The following is a 15,490-nucleotide window of genomic DNA, read 5'->3' as shown; positions in this document are numbered from 1 at the left end:
TACTTCTTATGCCACAGCATTGCATTTTGATGCATTTTCAATTTGCTGGGATCAATTATGATAGTTTTTTTAGGGTCAGCTGTGCACTGCCCTGACAGTAACATTCTTCAGTTTATAATGTTTTCAAAGTTAGACCGCTAAACATTATATAGATGCATCCAATGCAACCAAAGCACTGACAGTTATATTTCTGTTTTGTTTCAACTGTGTATACGTGTATGAACTACTACATAAAAATGTATGCTTATGGTAAAAATACTACATGAAAAAATGCTGTAGCTTACTGCGATCTAATCGAAGTCCCACATGGGAAGGACAGCAATGGGGGCCTGTGAAGTAAGCAGAGAAATAAAAAAGACATTGATTAAACGGAAAGAAGTACATTTAAGGATACATTCTCCTATTAATTTATAACTTTTCCTCTTTGCAGATACAGCAATTACAAGTTTTGATAAGCTTGAATTTCAGCAAACTCAATTACATTTCATTGCTACACAATTGTATTTTATTAAGTATCTACATTTCTGTCTCTGTATGTTAAAAGGTCTACTCTTATGCATTCCTAACAAGACTAAAATCCTTTCTTTTCACTGAATTTAACTGCCTGTACCACTCAGCAAGTATCTACTACAAGTGAACACATACCATTAGCTTGCAACGCAGTTTCCTTCTATAACTCCCTCATGTTGGTAAGTACCCTAATTTCCACCTCTCCTATTCCCATGAACTATGAGAACCCTCTCACTGTAAAACTAACTTCCAATCACTCCCTAAACCTAAAATCCCTTGTACCTTTCTAACCCTAACTGAGTGATCCCCCTCCCTTCCTTACCCTATCCCTGTGTTACTCCTGATATCTCCTTAAAGCTAAAATCTCCTGTCTTACTTAACCCTAGCCCTGCATTAACTCCAGATCACTCCCTTAGCCTAAAACCCTCTTCCCTCCCTATCCATAACATTGTATTTAGTTCTGATCACTCAGTAAACTTAAAAACCCCCTCCCTTCCTTAAATATATCCCTGCACTAACTCCTGATCATTCCCTAAATCTAAAATGTCTCTCCCTTCCTTAACCCTATCCCTGCTCTTACTCTTGATTGTTCACTAAAGCTAAAATCCCCTCCCAAAACCTAAAGTCCCCCTCCACATTTACCTACCCCCACTTACCATTTCCATGAGGAGACCTTGGTGGTATCCAGCTGTTGCAGCAGCTATTACCCTAAACTCACATTCAAGTTTCAGCAACTGCTCAGCCAGGTGTACTGAAAGTGAATCATCTGATCCAGCCTCTGCTAGCAAGTTACTGGAATTCTAGCAGTGGGAGCTTGATTGGTTGTAAGGGTCCAACTCTTTTTTTTTTATTTTATTTATTTATTTAACATTTGTTAACCAGGAAAGTCCAACTTGAAACAAAGCCAATTTTCAATTCTCAATTTTTTGTGGCCCCGGGAGAAATGCTCCAGATGCATGTCTTTGTAATGTGGGAGGAAACCGGAGCACCAGGAGGAAACTCACACGAATTCAGGGAAGACATGCAGACTCCGCACAGAAGGCACTCTAGCCAAGAATTGAACTGGAGAACCTCTTGTTGTGAGGCGGCAATGCTAACCGCTGCACCACCATGGCCGCCTCCATGTAAACTTTATTATATTGGCAAAACTACTCAAACAGCAAAAGTTAGAATTTTAGAGCATTTAGTGGACTGTCGAAATAAAAACAAAGAAAATTATGTAGCTGACCATTTATGAAAGTGTCAAGTGGGAACTGTTTCAGTTCTGAAATACTCCATTATGAGACAAATTAATTTTAAATTGGGGTGTACTGAAAAGTATATGTTAACTCTGCTTCACAAGCGATGTATATTGTACAATTTAACATGTTGCAATCACATGGATTAAATACTGAGTTGGCATGGAAATTATTTCTATTGGATAACTGATTTATTATAGTGGTTAAGGTGGTTATATATACTGTGTTTTGTGATTTGTATTTTAACCTTTGAGGAGTTTTTTTAATGTAAGGCATCATTTTTGTTTTTTTTAAATAAAGCCTTTTTAGACATTAGCTTTTTGATTTTTGGATTATAATTTTTTACATAATTTGTTGTTTGAGATTATCAGAAGCACCTTTTGGACATTATGATGGTCACTTATATAAAATAAATGCCATGCAGCAGTTTGTCAGTGTGGTACTTGATAACACTAGCAATACCTACTCTGACAAGCAATGCAGCCACCAGTATGGTGATCTGTGAAGGTGCCACCTAGACCTACTATGTTAGTTGCAGGCAGAGGTTAGGGCGAGAAGAAAACTGTATTTTACAGTAGGCACTGTATAAAGGCTTTTGCAAGGCATCTTCTGGGTACTGTCTGTTTCCTTCATTGCCTCCCATTGAAAGCAGCACTTTGTACTAACTAGTATCTGTTTTCTTTTACAGTAGCAGCAGAACATATAGCCTTCAACAGAGATAAATGTCTAAGGAAAACTGGCAGCTTGTTCAGATGGAGGGGTATGCATAGTAATTAAATGTCTATCTACAGTGTAAAATTAAAAAATAAGTTGTTATACACATGTATATTAATATGTTGCATTTTTTTTTTGGCATGTTGCACTATGATGTGGGATGTGAAACAATTGCAGCAACATGAGCCCACACCAGATGATGTGTCTGGCGCTATGTTACTAGTGGTCACCAAGTCTGCATCTAAGCTAAGAGATGATGACCACCCTGCTGAAGACAACTTGATGAATTCACAGATGGTTTTCATAATTGCATCTCAGGAGGGGAGTGGGAGCTTCTTATCTGATAGTGGCCCAGACAGGTCTCCCTGGGCTATCTATCATCAGGTAAAGTGGCAGGTCATGTCTGAAATGCAATGGTAGCTGGTCTCATGCATTTGAACCTCGAGGAATCTTCTGCAGATGATAGAGTTGCATGGTCAACTGTCCCTGACCACTGTACCACCAGAGGTAGGGTCTACCTATTATGTCAGATGCAGAAGTGACTGACGTCTGAGTAGGTTCTCCTGTGAAGTGGTCACTCCATAGACCCATTTTGTAGTCCAGTCCTCCCCTTTATCAGCTGTCCTACATTTGCCTGTCTCTCTCCACACCTCAACCTTCCATTCTACCCCTGCCTGCCACTGTCTGCATTTTATGTTTGTTGCATACCTGTGCTGCCTTACCTATTTCCTTCTTCCAGCACATGCTCCTTGCTACCATAGGAAAATGAGCACCTGCCAAAAAAACGGTTCCCTACCACATCCACACACAAACACACACACACACACACACACACACACACACACACCTATTTTTCTTTCTAGTTGTTCTTGTGTGTCTTCTTCTGCTTGATGTTGCCCCACTTCTAGCTTTAGTATCTCCTTCTGTGCTCTAATTTCATATAACAAACTAAACTGGCACTTTGCTTTACTGGCCATCCTGGTGCTATGAAGTGCTTCATTGTGAATATAAATGTGCCTAGTGCTGGGTACACCACCTCACTGCTTCAGTCATGTATGTCATGTGACCATCCCTGCTGTGTTTACTAGAGCAACTGCTGCCAGTAACACAGCTGCACTAAAGCTTACTATGTAGCCCTTTTCCTGGAATACCAGCGCTATGCTTGCACTAATATACAGCTAAACAACATCGGGCTGCATCACACCTCCATTGTCCTTAACATCATGAATATATTAGATTACAAAATATATCTCAAATGAAGACATTTTGATGTATAATTGTCACCTAGTTCATGTGCATTTCTAAAAGGGTAGTTAGAAGGGTGAGTATTCAAACTGAGATAAAGCTTAATAGTGGAAAACATTCACAGAAATTAAATTTGCTGAAAATATGAAGAACTCTTTTTTGCAAGGTGAAATCCCCTCCACAACTCTCATGTGAGGGACATCCCCCAAACTTATACGTACCAACTCCAAGAACACAAAACAAAGTAGAAACAAAAAAATTCCACTATCATCAAAAATAGCTGAGTGAACATTCTCTGATCTATTTATATTCAACAAACAAATCAACAGGCACCCTTCTTTCTTGTAGTTAAAGTTGCACAGTAATGAATATTATCAAGTACAACACACCATTCAGGACTATGCAAGACTGCATCACAAATGAAAACAATACAGCACAAAAATCTTCAAAGGATTATCCATCTAGCTACATATAAATGCATTGCACATAATATTTTAAACTTTTATATTAAAAATTATCTTTCTCTCTCTCTCTCTCTCTATATATATATATATATATATATATATATCTTTGCCACAAATAGCTTGTACAAACATAATTTGGCAAATCACATAGAAGAGAATCGTACAATTGTTTCTGATGTTTGATACCATAATTAATGTATTATTTTGAAGAAAATATGGACATGTGATGCAGAAAATAGCTGAAATATCTTTGGACCATATTATCATTAAGAACGGAGTGCTTACAGATGGTTCCTTTATCAATGTATCACAGTAGATACTCGCTTATCTGGGACACTTGACCTATTGCACAGAGATGTACAATCTATAATGAACTTGTCTTTACTTATACTGTAGAAGTGAGCAGTCAGCAAGCCATATTGTTTATGTCAGTAACCATGTTCTCTATTTTATTTCTAAAAGACAAGCCCTGATATACTTGAGCAGAAGTCTATTATTTTCTTAAGTTATTTTGCTGACTAATGTAAACTCTGACAATACATCAGTAATTATATAAAATCATTCCCACACCCAACAATTCAAATATCTGAATTCCAAGGAAAATACAAGCTAGCTTTTCTCAATTTCCCGCAAAAGGCAATGTCACATAAATTACATTGTTTGGACCAGACTTTTTACAGTGAATATAATAGCATACTATAATTAGTGATTTAGTTTGAATGAAAAATATTCCTTACTAAACTTTTCCATAACAAACATGCATACTCTTACAAATGTGGAATAATCCTTTCTTCTCAGACCTTATAATTTTGAAAAAAAAAACATGTAATGACCACAGCTGTCTTCCACAATAAATCCAGTTAATATAGTATCACTGTGATTTGTGTTTTATTTCCTAAAAGCTGTAAGGTTCATCACATTTCATGCTGTGTTTTTTTTTTCTTATATGAAAGTGTCTCCTATCCTGCATTTTGCTCCTCAGATTATTATATACCACCATATTAGCTCTTGTCTGAGAGCATGTACATACGTGTATATATTGGTGTGTGTGTGTGTGTGTGTGTGTGTGTGTGTGTGTGTGTGTGTGTGTGTGTGTGTGTGTGTGTGTGTGTGTGTGTGTGTAGAAGTGGGGTATGCCATATGCACATTTTTCCTACTACTCGGCAATTTTATTATTCTTTGCTTGCTGTTTTCTTCTTTTTAGCCGTTCTGGTTAAGTAGTGTCAAACTACATTTTTTAGGAAATATATCCAGCTTGACTAGCCCAGTCAACAAATGTAAAATAAATAAAATAAATAAATAAATAAACTACAAGAATATTTATAGGCCATTTATGCTTTTATCCACATTATTTATCTTGAGGATCCTTACTAATATTTTATAAAAGCTGTGCAGAAACTATTTACCTTCACTTGGTCCCAGTAAATTAACTATAATTTGCCATCATTAGGAACATTGTGACAAATGCCGTGAACAAGTTGGCATGCAATGATTGTGAAAAAGCGAATAGTCATTTGTGTAATGCCATTGATTCTACTGATGTTCTCCACAACACTGTGATTTCCCCAAGGAAGTCTTCATTTCACAAATAACAGAAAACTTCATGATCCCAGGATACTTTTCAAAGGTCATGTGTTAGATGTATGACTGCATTTCATTCTCTGACTTCCTTGGGCTCAGCCTGCAGAGGGAATCATTAAGCTCAACTGCCTGGAGCAGAGCTCAGCTTAGGTAAAGATGTCACAGTGTGCAGATAGAAACTATAAAATTATGAGGATAGTTAAATATGTGACTGTAAATGATTCGTGTTTTTAATAGTAACAATAGCAATAATTTTACTTAATAACTTCACCCTCCTACGATACATAAAACTGTAGCTCTCATAAGTAATACCATCACTTTAAGTGCATAATGACATGCAGCTTCTAAAAATAAAAGCCTTATAAACTCCAGAAAATGTGATCATTCTGAATAAAGTATGCACAGAAGGAACTGCATTAGTGACGCATACATACCTGTGTAAGCTTTAGCTGACAATCATAGATAAGTCACCCAAAATAGAAAACACATTCAAATTACGTAAAAATTATTTACACTAAATAAAAGGGGGTGCAAAAAACCATCAAAGTGGCTTAATTTCAGCTGAACTTACAGATGGTAAGCACCAGTGATACACTGCATATGAAATAATCTCTTTATTCCTTCAGTACTAAAGAAAGCTGAAAGAATGATGCATCATTCTCAAAAAAAAAAAAAAAAAAAAAAACATTGTGAGCCCTTTATGATACATGCCACTACATTTGGACTAACCTTTGTAAATAGCCATAGAAATATGGCCACCACTTTAATATGTTTAGTTTCTAGACTTTTATATGGCTTCAGTACTCTCGCTGGGTTGGGCATGGTATAACAGAAACAGCAGCAAAGGCAGCAGCATGATTCACTCATAAGATCAAGTATATTTCATCCTTTGCTTCTTATCATTTCATATTATCTTGTGCCATTTTCTCACTTTTCTCAGAGAATTTTATTCTCTGATTTTCTCCTAACCCCTACCCTGTTTTCTACCCCTTTTTTTCCTATTGTAGTCTCCCTTCATGATTGCCGATCTTAATTAACTTTCACTGCTGAAGGGACGTTTTGCGGTCCTCTACTCTTCCCTTTGTAACAACGGTTGGGATATTGTCTTCCCTGGAAAAGAACCCCTCTACAAGAACTGCATTCAACTACTGGAAATTTTACTTCTGCCTGGCTCAAAGCATGTCTCTGCAATATTAAATCCTGGAATAGTGCTACTTACCTCTCTTTGTCAATATACAGCAATGTACTAAAGTCTACAGGAACTGTTTGAGCAAGCTAATATTATCCTGGCTTTGGTGTGCACACTTACCTCAGCTAGCTGGCTGACTATGTCCCCAACTGTCTTCACGTGCCCAAACCCTAAACTCCTATTTTAGTTTATACTCTCTGTAAACTGTAAAGCTAGGGTAGTGCTCCAAGACTATAATTACCCCCTCTTCAGGGGCACTCTGTTTTTTAATTTATCTCTGGGTTTTACCCACTACCACTACTATCTGCCCTCTGGACCATTTCTGTCTGACAAATGCTCCATCCCCCCTAGGTAGCCAATTTTCTCAAGATTCACTGATAGTTTCTATAACTTTGCAATCCACCATTCACAGCTGTGTTGCCTGCTGAACCCTCCCCCTTTTTTTTCTGTTCCTGTAACCCTCTTTCTTCTTAAGCCTTCTCTTTGTATCCATTTTTGTCACTCATCTACCTCTGCACATGTTCCCCATCCTCTATACCCGCACGGTTCTACTCTCTCCTTGCTCTCTGCCCCTCCTTCATTCTTTTCTCTCACCTCCTCCATTTGCTGTTCCCTCTTTAACCCATCCCCCCTCAACTGAAGTTTACTTAGTCTCCTGAACTCTCTGGCACCATTTCAAATCCCTCTTTTCCTCAGACCCATTTGTAGCACCCTGGCCCTCCAAGTAATTCGTATGTGCATCACCTGGGCCAAAGTAATTGCTCCATTAATTTTCATGTTTAATACAATTTTTATAGCAAATGCATGTCGTGCTGGTTAATTTATCTGTGTCTCGCGTAGTGTATAACATTCTATTGTTGCTAAATGATTGTAATTATTGACCATGGTCTTTATAATTATGTATTAGGTTGGTCTAAACAATGTACTTGCTTAAGCAGAATTGAGCTGTAGAATCATATTGTTATGATTATCATATTTTTTAGCTGCCACAGCATTGCTAACTAATGTAATATTTGCTTCCCGTTGTATGCTAATGAAAGAGTCTGTCTAGCCTTGTTCATTTTGTTGCAACTGGCCAAACCTGCTAAATTCTGTAAGTATCATCTGTGAGATTTCTCACTTGGACCAGCTTTTCATATTGTTAGTACAGTGTTTTTTGTGAATGCAAATGCCACCTGAATACATGCACTAATATAAGCTACGTGCTTTAACAGGCATTTAACATCGGTTGAGCAACTTCATTAGGCAATCTACAGAAAGTGTCATTGCTATCCTATATTTTAAACTGCAAATAGATAAGATGGAATTTTTTTCTTTTTTGCTTGTATTACTTGCACTAAGTGTTTGGTTACCCATAGTATGTGCCTTTGCTATCTCATCTCTTAACTACTACTCATTGTGAGTTCAGATTATAGTGACCTAATTATGTCCAATTAATTGATGCTTGTGACTTTATTTCTCCTATCATGGCAACAGTTCAGAAGCTACTGCCCTCGAACAGAGCATCTTTGCCTGGTCTAAAAAATAAGAGAAAAAAATCAGAAACTGTAGATACAACCATATCATACTCTATCCCTAGTACAGACTAGACCCCTTAAGAAGCTACTTCCTGGAACTATTTTTACTGTTTGTATCTATACTGTATTCAGCCTTTTGTTCCTGTAGTTCTAATCTGAATTTACAGTTTTAAATGTACTGCATTGTACTCCTCTACATGCTGTTCTCCCTATACTCCCATACTAAACTAGTATTACTCATAGGATTGTTAATCGCACTACATAACTGCTAATACCCTTATTCTGCCTTTGCTGAACAAGAATGGACTCCAGTGCTGGATTCCTGCTTCTCCCCACTAATTTTCTCTTACTACTCCACATGCCTGTTGCCCTCCCTTTCAAAGTCAGCGACCTGTAGTTTTACTCCCTCCTTGTGGTGTTTGTCTATCTTCCAGAATATTGTCCTCTGATATTCTCCTAACCCTTACCTTGTTATCTACCCTTTTTTACTATTGTAGTCTCCCTTCATGATTGTCGATTTTCACTAACTTTCCTTTTTGTATTACAGTCTCCTGAAGGGACATTCTGTGGTGCTCTACTCTTGCCTTTGTAACAATGGTCAGGATATTGTCTTCCCCTGAAAAGAACCCCTCTCCAAGAATTGCATTCAACTACTGGAAATTTTGCTCCTGCCTGTTTCATAGTATGTCTCCCCAATATTAAACCCTGCAATAGTGCTACTTACTTCTCTTTGTCAATATACAACAACGTAATAAAGTCTACAGGAACTGTATGAGCAACCTAATATTATCCTGGCTTTGGTGTGCACACTTACATCTGCTGGCTGGCTGCTTACCCCCTCTAACTGTCTTCACGTGCCCAACCCCTAAACTTAGTTTGTAGTCTCTGTAAACTGCATACCCTGGCTAGTGTTCCAAGACTATAGTTATCCCCCTCCTCCGGGGCACTCTGTTTTTTAATTTACCTTTGGGTTTATCCACTACCACTACTACCTGCTCCTGGACCATTTCTCTGTGGCAACTACTCCATTCCCCCTAGGGAACCTACTTTTTCAAGACCCATCTCCTTACCATTAACCGTTTATACCCGGAGTTCATACATTACTCCTTTATCTATCATGCCTCTCATTTCTGCTACACCTACTATACTACTTATGACTCTCTCCCTATCCCTCTTTCTCCTATCAAACCTAACACCACTACACACAACACACTTACCTCCTAAAGTTACATCTGTAAGATCTATCCAAACCCTCACTCTCACTAGCTTCTCACATCTAGTCTATATGTACTTAACATACTCCTGCTCACTAAATTCATAATTCTTCCCCCCAAATATAACACCCTCAACCATACATCTACTACAGACCTCTATAACTCTAAACTATAACATTTCCCTATGAATCCCCAATATATCTTTACTAGTCCATCTCAATGCAGAGACATCCACCCTAACCCAGGTCCTACTCCTTCTACTTTCAACACCCCCAACTCATAAAAATCACTAAATGTCACAACCCTTAACCCTGAAGGGACATTCTGTGGTGCTCTACTCTTGCCTTTGTAACAATGGTCAGAATATTGTCTTCCCCTGAAAAGAACCCCTCTCCAAGAATTGCATTCAACTACTGGAAATTTTGCTCCTGCCTGTTTCATAGTATGTCTCCCCAATATTAAACCCTGCAATAGTGCTACTTACTTCTCTTTGTCAATATACAACAACGTAATAAAGTCTACAGGAGCTGTATGAGCAACCTAATATTATCCTGGCTTTGGTGTGCACACTTACATCTGCTGGCTGGCTGCTTACCCCCTCTAACTGTCTTCACGTGCCCAACCCCTAAACTTAGTTTGTAGTCTCTGTAAACTGCATACCCTGGCTAGTGTTCCAAGACTATAGTTATCCCCCTCCTCCGGGGTACTCTGTTTTTTAATTTACCTTTGGGTTTATCCACTACCACTACTACCTGCTCCTGGACCATTTCTCTGTGGCAACTACTCCATTCCCCCTAGGGAACCTACTTTTTCAAGACCCATCTCCTTACCATTAACCGTTTATACCCAGAGTTCATACATTACTCCTTTATCTATCATGCCTCTCATTTCTGCTACACCTACTATACTACTTATGACTCTCTCCCTATCCCTCTTTCTCCTATCAAACCTAACACCACTACACACAACACACTTACCTCCTAAAGTTACATCTGTAAGATCTATCCAAACCCTCACTCTCACTAGCTTCTCACATCTAGTCTATATGTACTTAACATACTCCTGCTCACTAAATTCATAATTCTTCTCCCCAAATATAACACCCTCAACCATACATCTACTACAGACCTCTATAACTCTAAACTATAACATTTCCCTATGAATCCCCAATATATCTTTACTAGTCTATCTCAATGCAGAGACATCCACCCTAACCCAGGTCCTACTCCTTCTACTTTCAACACCCCCAACTCATAAAAATCACTAAATGTCACAACCCTTAACCTCCAGAGTGTCAGAAATAAAATCCCAGAATTCCGTGCCTGGATATCTCACAATAAACCTGACATAATTGCTGCAACTGAAAACTGGTTAAAACTGCACATAAAAAACTCAGAATCCCCCCCCTCCCCACCCCAGGCTACTCCTGTCCAAGAGCTGACAGACCTTGCAAAAAAAGATGAAGAGTTGCACTTCTGTTTCCAAATACCTTCACTAGAGTCCCCTATTCTGACTCCACTCCACAATTCTCCACTGCCGAAGTTATAGTATCATTCCTAAAAATTAATAACTGTAAGAACCTCTGCATAATAGCCCTATATATCCCCCCAGGACACAACATTCCCATCTTAGAATAAATCCTTGCCTGGACTTCAGGCAACATAAACAATGAAACAATCATTCTAGGAGATGTAAATATAAACTGGCTAAATCAATCTAACCACTCTACTTTATCCACAATCAACCTCTTCAACTTTATACAATTAATTACTAACATAACTAAACCCAACAAAAATAAAGAAAATGCCTCCATTGTAGACTGACCCAAATAAAATTTCTTCAGCAGGCTCACTATCTTCTAACATTAATGACCACCAGCCTGCCTATATTATATGTAAGATCTCTAATACCCATTCAACACCAATATAACCTAACTAGAAACTTAACCAAATTTGACTCAGCAACCTTTTGTGACATCCTGAGTAATGTCAATTGGAACATACTAAAAGTCCGTCCCATAGATGAAGCTGTGGAATTTTTTAACTCAACATTCTTCAACATATTAAACAAATTCACCCCTCACTGACGAAAGAGAATAAAATGTAATTTGTCTTGTTAAGTAATGGCACCTATATTTCCCCCGACCCAACTACCAGGCTCCTAGCAGTGGAGATTAACAACAATCTAAGCTTCGACACTCACATTAACAACACTATAAAACTAGTTAACAGAAAACTAGGCTCATTGTACAGAATTAAACCATTCCTTACTCCACTTGCCAGAACATCCATCACCCACTCACACCTAATTTCCACCCTCCTTTATGCCTCGTCTATCTACACTAATCTGTCCAAAGCTAACCTCAGCAAAATGGCTGTTGCCTTCAACAGTATTGCAAGATTTGCCTCTGGCTCTACTTTTAGAACTCACCACTACATAAACTTAATCCAATTAGGATGGCTTGAGCTACAAAACCTGATTTTATTTCACCAACTCTCCATAGCCCATAAAATCCTGTACAAACCTTTTAATACTCCCATACTCACTACACTTATTACTCCTTACTGCAATCTTAAAAGCCTACGTTCTTCTAATAAACTTCTTATTTCAGTTTGTAAATCCTATAACATGGCCGGAAACTCCTTGTTCTCAAACACAGTAGGAAAATCTGGAACTCCCTTCCTGACAATCTCACTGCACTCTCTCCTCCTCCCTGCTTTAAATCCCAACTCAAATCTCACCTCAAAACCCACTGGCTCTGCCCATGTACTAAACCTGATTAGCTTTATATATCCTCCCAAGTACTTTCTATTTTTTCTGATTAGAGAACTTCAACTAATGCTTCACTCTTTCTTCTATTATGCTCAATTTGTATATCTTTAATTTATAGTTTTTTGTAATTAATTTCTAATATTTCTTCTGCAAATATATGCTAATGAATATTTTCATAGATAATTGTTATTTTTCCCTGTTATTAATGTATGCGTTTGGAGCTTTTCTTCCTGGGCCTCTGCTGAAAATGGACATATATCCAGTTGGAACAGCCCAGTCAACAAATGTAAAATAAATAAAATGAATAAATAAAAACAAATCATGCCACTTGGTTCTCCAGAAGCACTAAGCAAGTTATGAATACTAGGGACAAAGCATGGAAAAAATGGAAAAAAAAAAACCCTCAGATCTCCTCCAATACAAACAACTTCATAATCAAGTAAAGCGCCTAGTAATTAATGACAAAAAAGTCACTATCTAAGCCTCCAAAATGAATATAAACAAAACCCCAAAAATTCTAGAACTCCATTTCTTCTCCACTAAACCCTGGCACCAAGAATAATCCCTGGCCAAATTCAGACAAATCTCCTACTGAAATAGCCACCCTCTTCAACACATACTTTATTAACACCATATCTAACCTCACAGCCACATTTCCCTAAACTGACTCCAACACCAACCCACTCCCCCCATGAGCAGTCTACACAATATCCCTTTTACCCACTCTTACGTTCTCCCCTATATCCATTGCTACTATAAAAACACATCTTCTCAAGCTCAAACCTGACAGTAATGCCCCCGCAACCTACCCCCAGAATACCTTCAGATTTCAGCCAAAGCCATTGCTTACCCTGTCAGCATAATTCTCAGCAGATCTAGTCAAGAGGCCTATGTACCTTCCCTCTGGAAAAAAGCATACATCCTCCCTTTACACAAAGGAGACAACAACACACACATCTCCAATTTCTGTCCGATTGCCATACTCTCTCCTATATCCAAAATCCTGGAAACATGTTTACATAACCAACTTCTAAACTATCTACTCCAAAACCAACTCCTTTTTTCTACTCAACACAGTTTCCTGCCTGGTCATAGCACCACAGCTCCTCTTATATTTTTCATGGAGACAGTTAATCAAGCTTGAAATGCAGGCAAACTTGTATCCTCGCTCTTTCTTGACTTCTCAAAAGCCTGATACAGTTTCCCACTCCCTACTTCTCATAAAACTGTCCAAACTTGGTATTACCCCTCCTACTCTTAACTGGTTCACTAACTACCTCACTAATAGACAACAATCCACCAAATGGCATAACTCTTTCTCAGCCATTTTAGACACATCCACAGGTGACCCCAAAGCTCCATAGTAGGACCACTCCTTTTCACTGTTTTCATTAACAACTCCCACTCTTCTCTCACTCGTGGTTCTGTAATACAATATGCAGATGAGTCACCTATCATCTGCACTGCCTACTCTACATCTAAACTTATGTCACTGACACAAAATGTCTTCTTATTCACTGAAACCTGGATGACCAACAACCACCATGCCCTTAACCCCAACAAAACCAAGCTTCTACTGTTCACCCCAAAGAAAACTATCACCTTAAATAAGTCTTACTTTTCCTATATATTCACAAAATAAAACTATCATAGAGGTAATCCCTCACACAAAACGTAGTTGTTACACTAGATGAAAACCTAACTTTTGACCTGCATGTTCACAATGTCAAAAAGACTCATCAATAACTGGGCACTCTTTACAGACATAAGCACTTTCTTAACTGCTCTACAAAACAAAGCCTTGCATTAACATTTCTCTTACCTTCTCTCCGATATGGTGCCCCCCCTCACCAATATTCAGTCCTCTCTGAAAACAAAAATTGAAACCTGTTACAATAAAATTGTCAAGTTTTGCAACTAATGCAAAATGCTCCTCCCGTCACTGCTCCACCTTCCACACACTCAGTTGGCTTGAACTCCCGCATTACCTTACATATTTGCAATTAACTACAGCACCCAAAATTATCTATAAACCATCAGAATGTCCAGCCCTCACTCCTGTGCTAACTCTTTATCAACCAAACAGACCAATCAGATATGAAAACCAATTTCTCTTGCAAGTAGAAAATCAAACTTCTAGCTGGCCAAATGCTTTACTCCTTCTCAGTCACCAAACATTGGAATGTCCTGTCATCATCTATCAGGACCACTAGCAACGCTTCCTCTTTCAAACAGTCTCTATGCTGGCATCTCTCCACTTTATGGCATTAAATTTCTCAGCCTCCCAAAACCTGATTCCCCAAACTCAAATCTATCTTTCCTTGCATACAAACTTTCCTATCCCCTAATATATATGCATCAAGTGAACTATCATCTATAACACTCTTACTGACTATAACTCTTAAACTCTATCACTAACACTGTACCTATGATCATTCTCAATCCTCTTTCTTATTATAAACTTTGCAGTACATATACTGTATTTATTACTTATTTATTTGCTATTTGTTAACCAGGTTGGTCTGGCTGTGCAGGTGCCCTTTGTCAGCAGAGACCCGAGGAGAAAAGCTCCAATTATAGGACAGACATTTTTACAATCAATAAAGTATTTTCACAGACAATTTCTACAGCATTTATATATTCAATATAGAGCAGGTACATACAGCAGACTAGAGTACACGTTTACAATGTATGTGGAGAAAAATAAAGAAAAGAAAAAAAAAATTCAGCAATATAGATTAATCAAATTATCTATCTATATATATATATATATATATATATATATTTATATATATATATATATATATATATATATATATATATATATATATATATATCAGTCGCTAACTATCTCTTAGTACACCAAACTCACACACCTTATACATTTAACTGCATTGATTATACCTATTGTAAGTAATGTTACACTGAGCTTCCACTGACACTTAAATGGGACCTAATACATGCTTGTTTTCCAATTAAATGTTCTGAACTGAATCACTGACTTCCTTAAGTATAACTTTTACCTCTTTGTACATTTTTCATTGTG

The 15,490-nt window shown here is 37.9% G+C and overlaps 1 protein-coding gene across 1 annotated transcript in view; it reads right to left on the bottom strand.

The window, feature by feature from the left end:
• The window catches only part of TECRL (trans-2,3-enoyl-CoA reductase like), a 1,073,904-nt gene that overhangs the window by 648,025 nt on the left and 410,389 nt on the right, over positions 1 to 15,490 (bottom strand). Inside the window, exon 3 of the mRNA XM_044060983.1 lies at positions 285 to 329. Coding sequence (XP_043916918.1) covers positions 285 to 329 — 45 coding nt within the window. The remainder of the gene's footprint in view (positions 1 to 284; positions 330 to 15,490) is intronic.

The sequence above is a fragment of the Protopterus annectens genome, chromosome 2.part0 (assembly GCF_019279795.1).
Source record: "Protopterus annectens isolate FY-2018-M chromosome 2.part0, PAN1.0, whole genome shotgun sequence".
Taxonomy (NCBI): Eukaryota; Metazoa; Chordata; order Ceratodontiformes; family Protopteridae; genus Protopterus; species Protopterus annectens.
The sequence above is the reverse complement of the archived record's forward strand: the minus strand, read 5'-3'. Positions and strand labels throughout refer to the sequence as shown.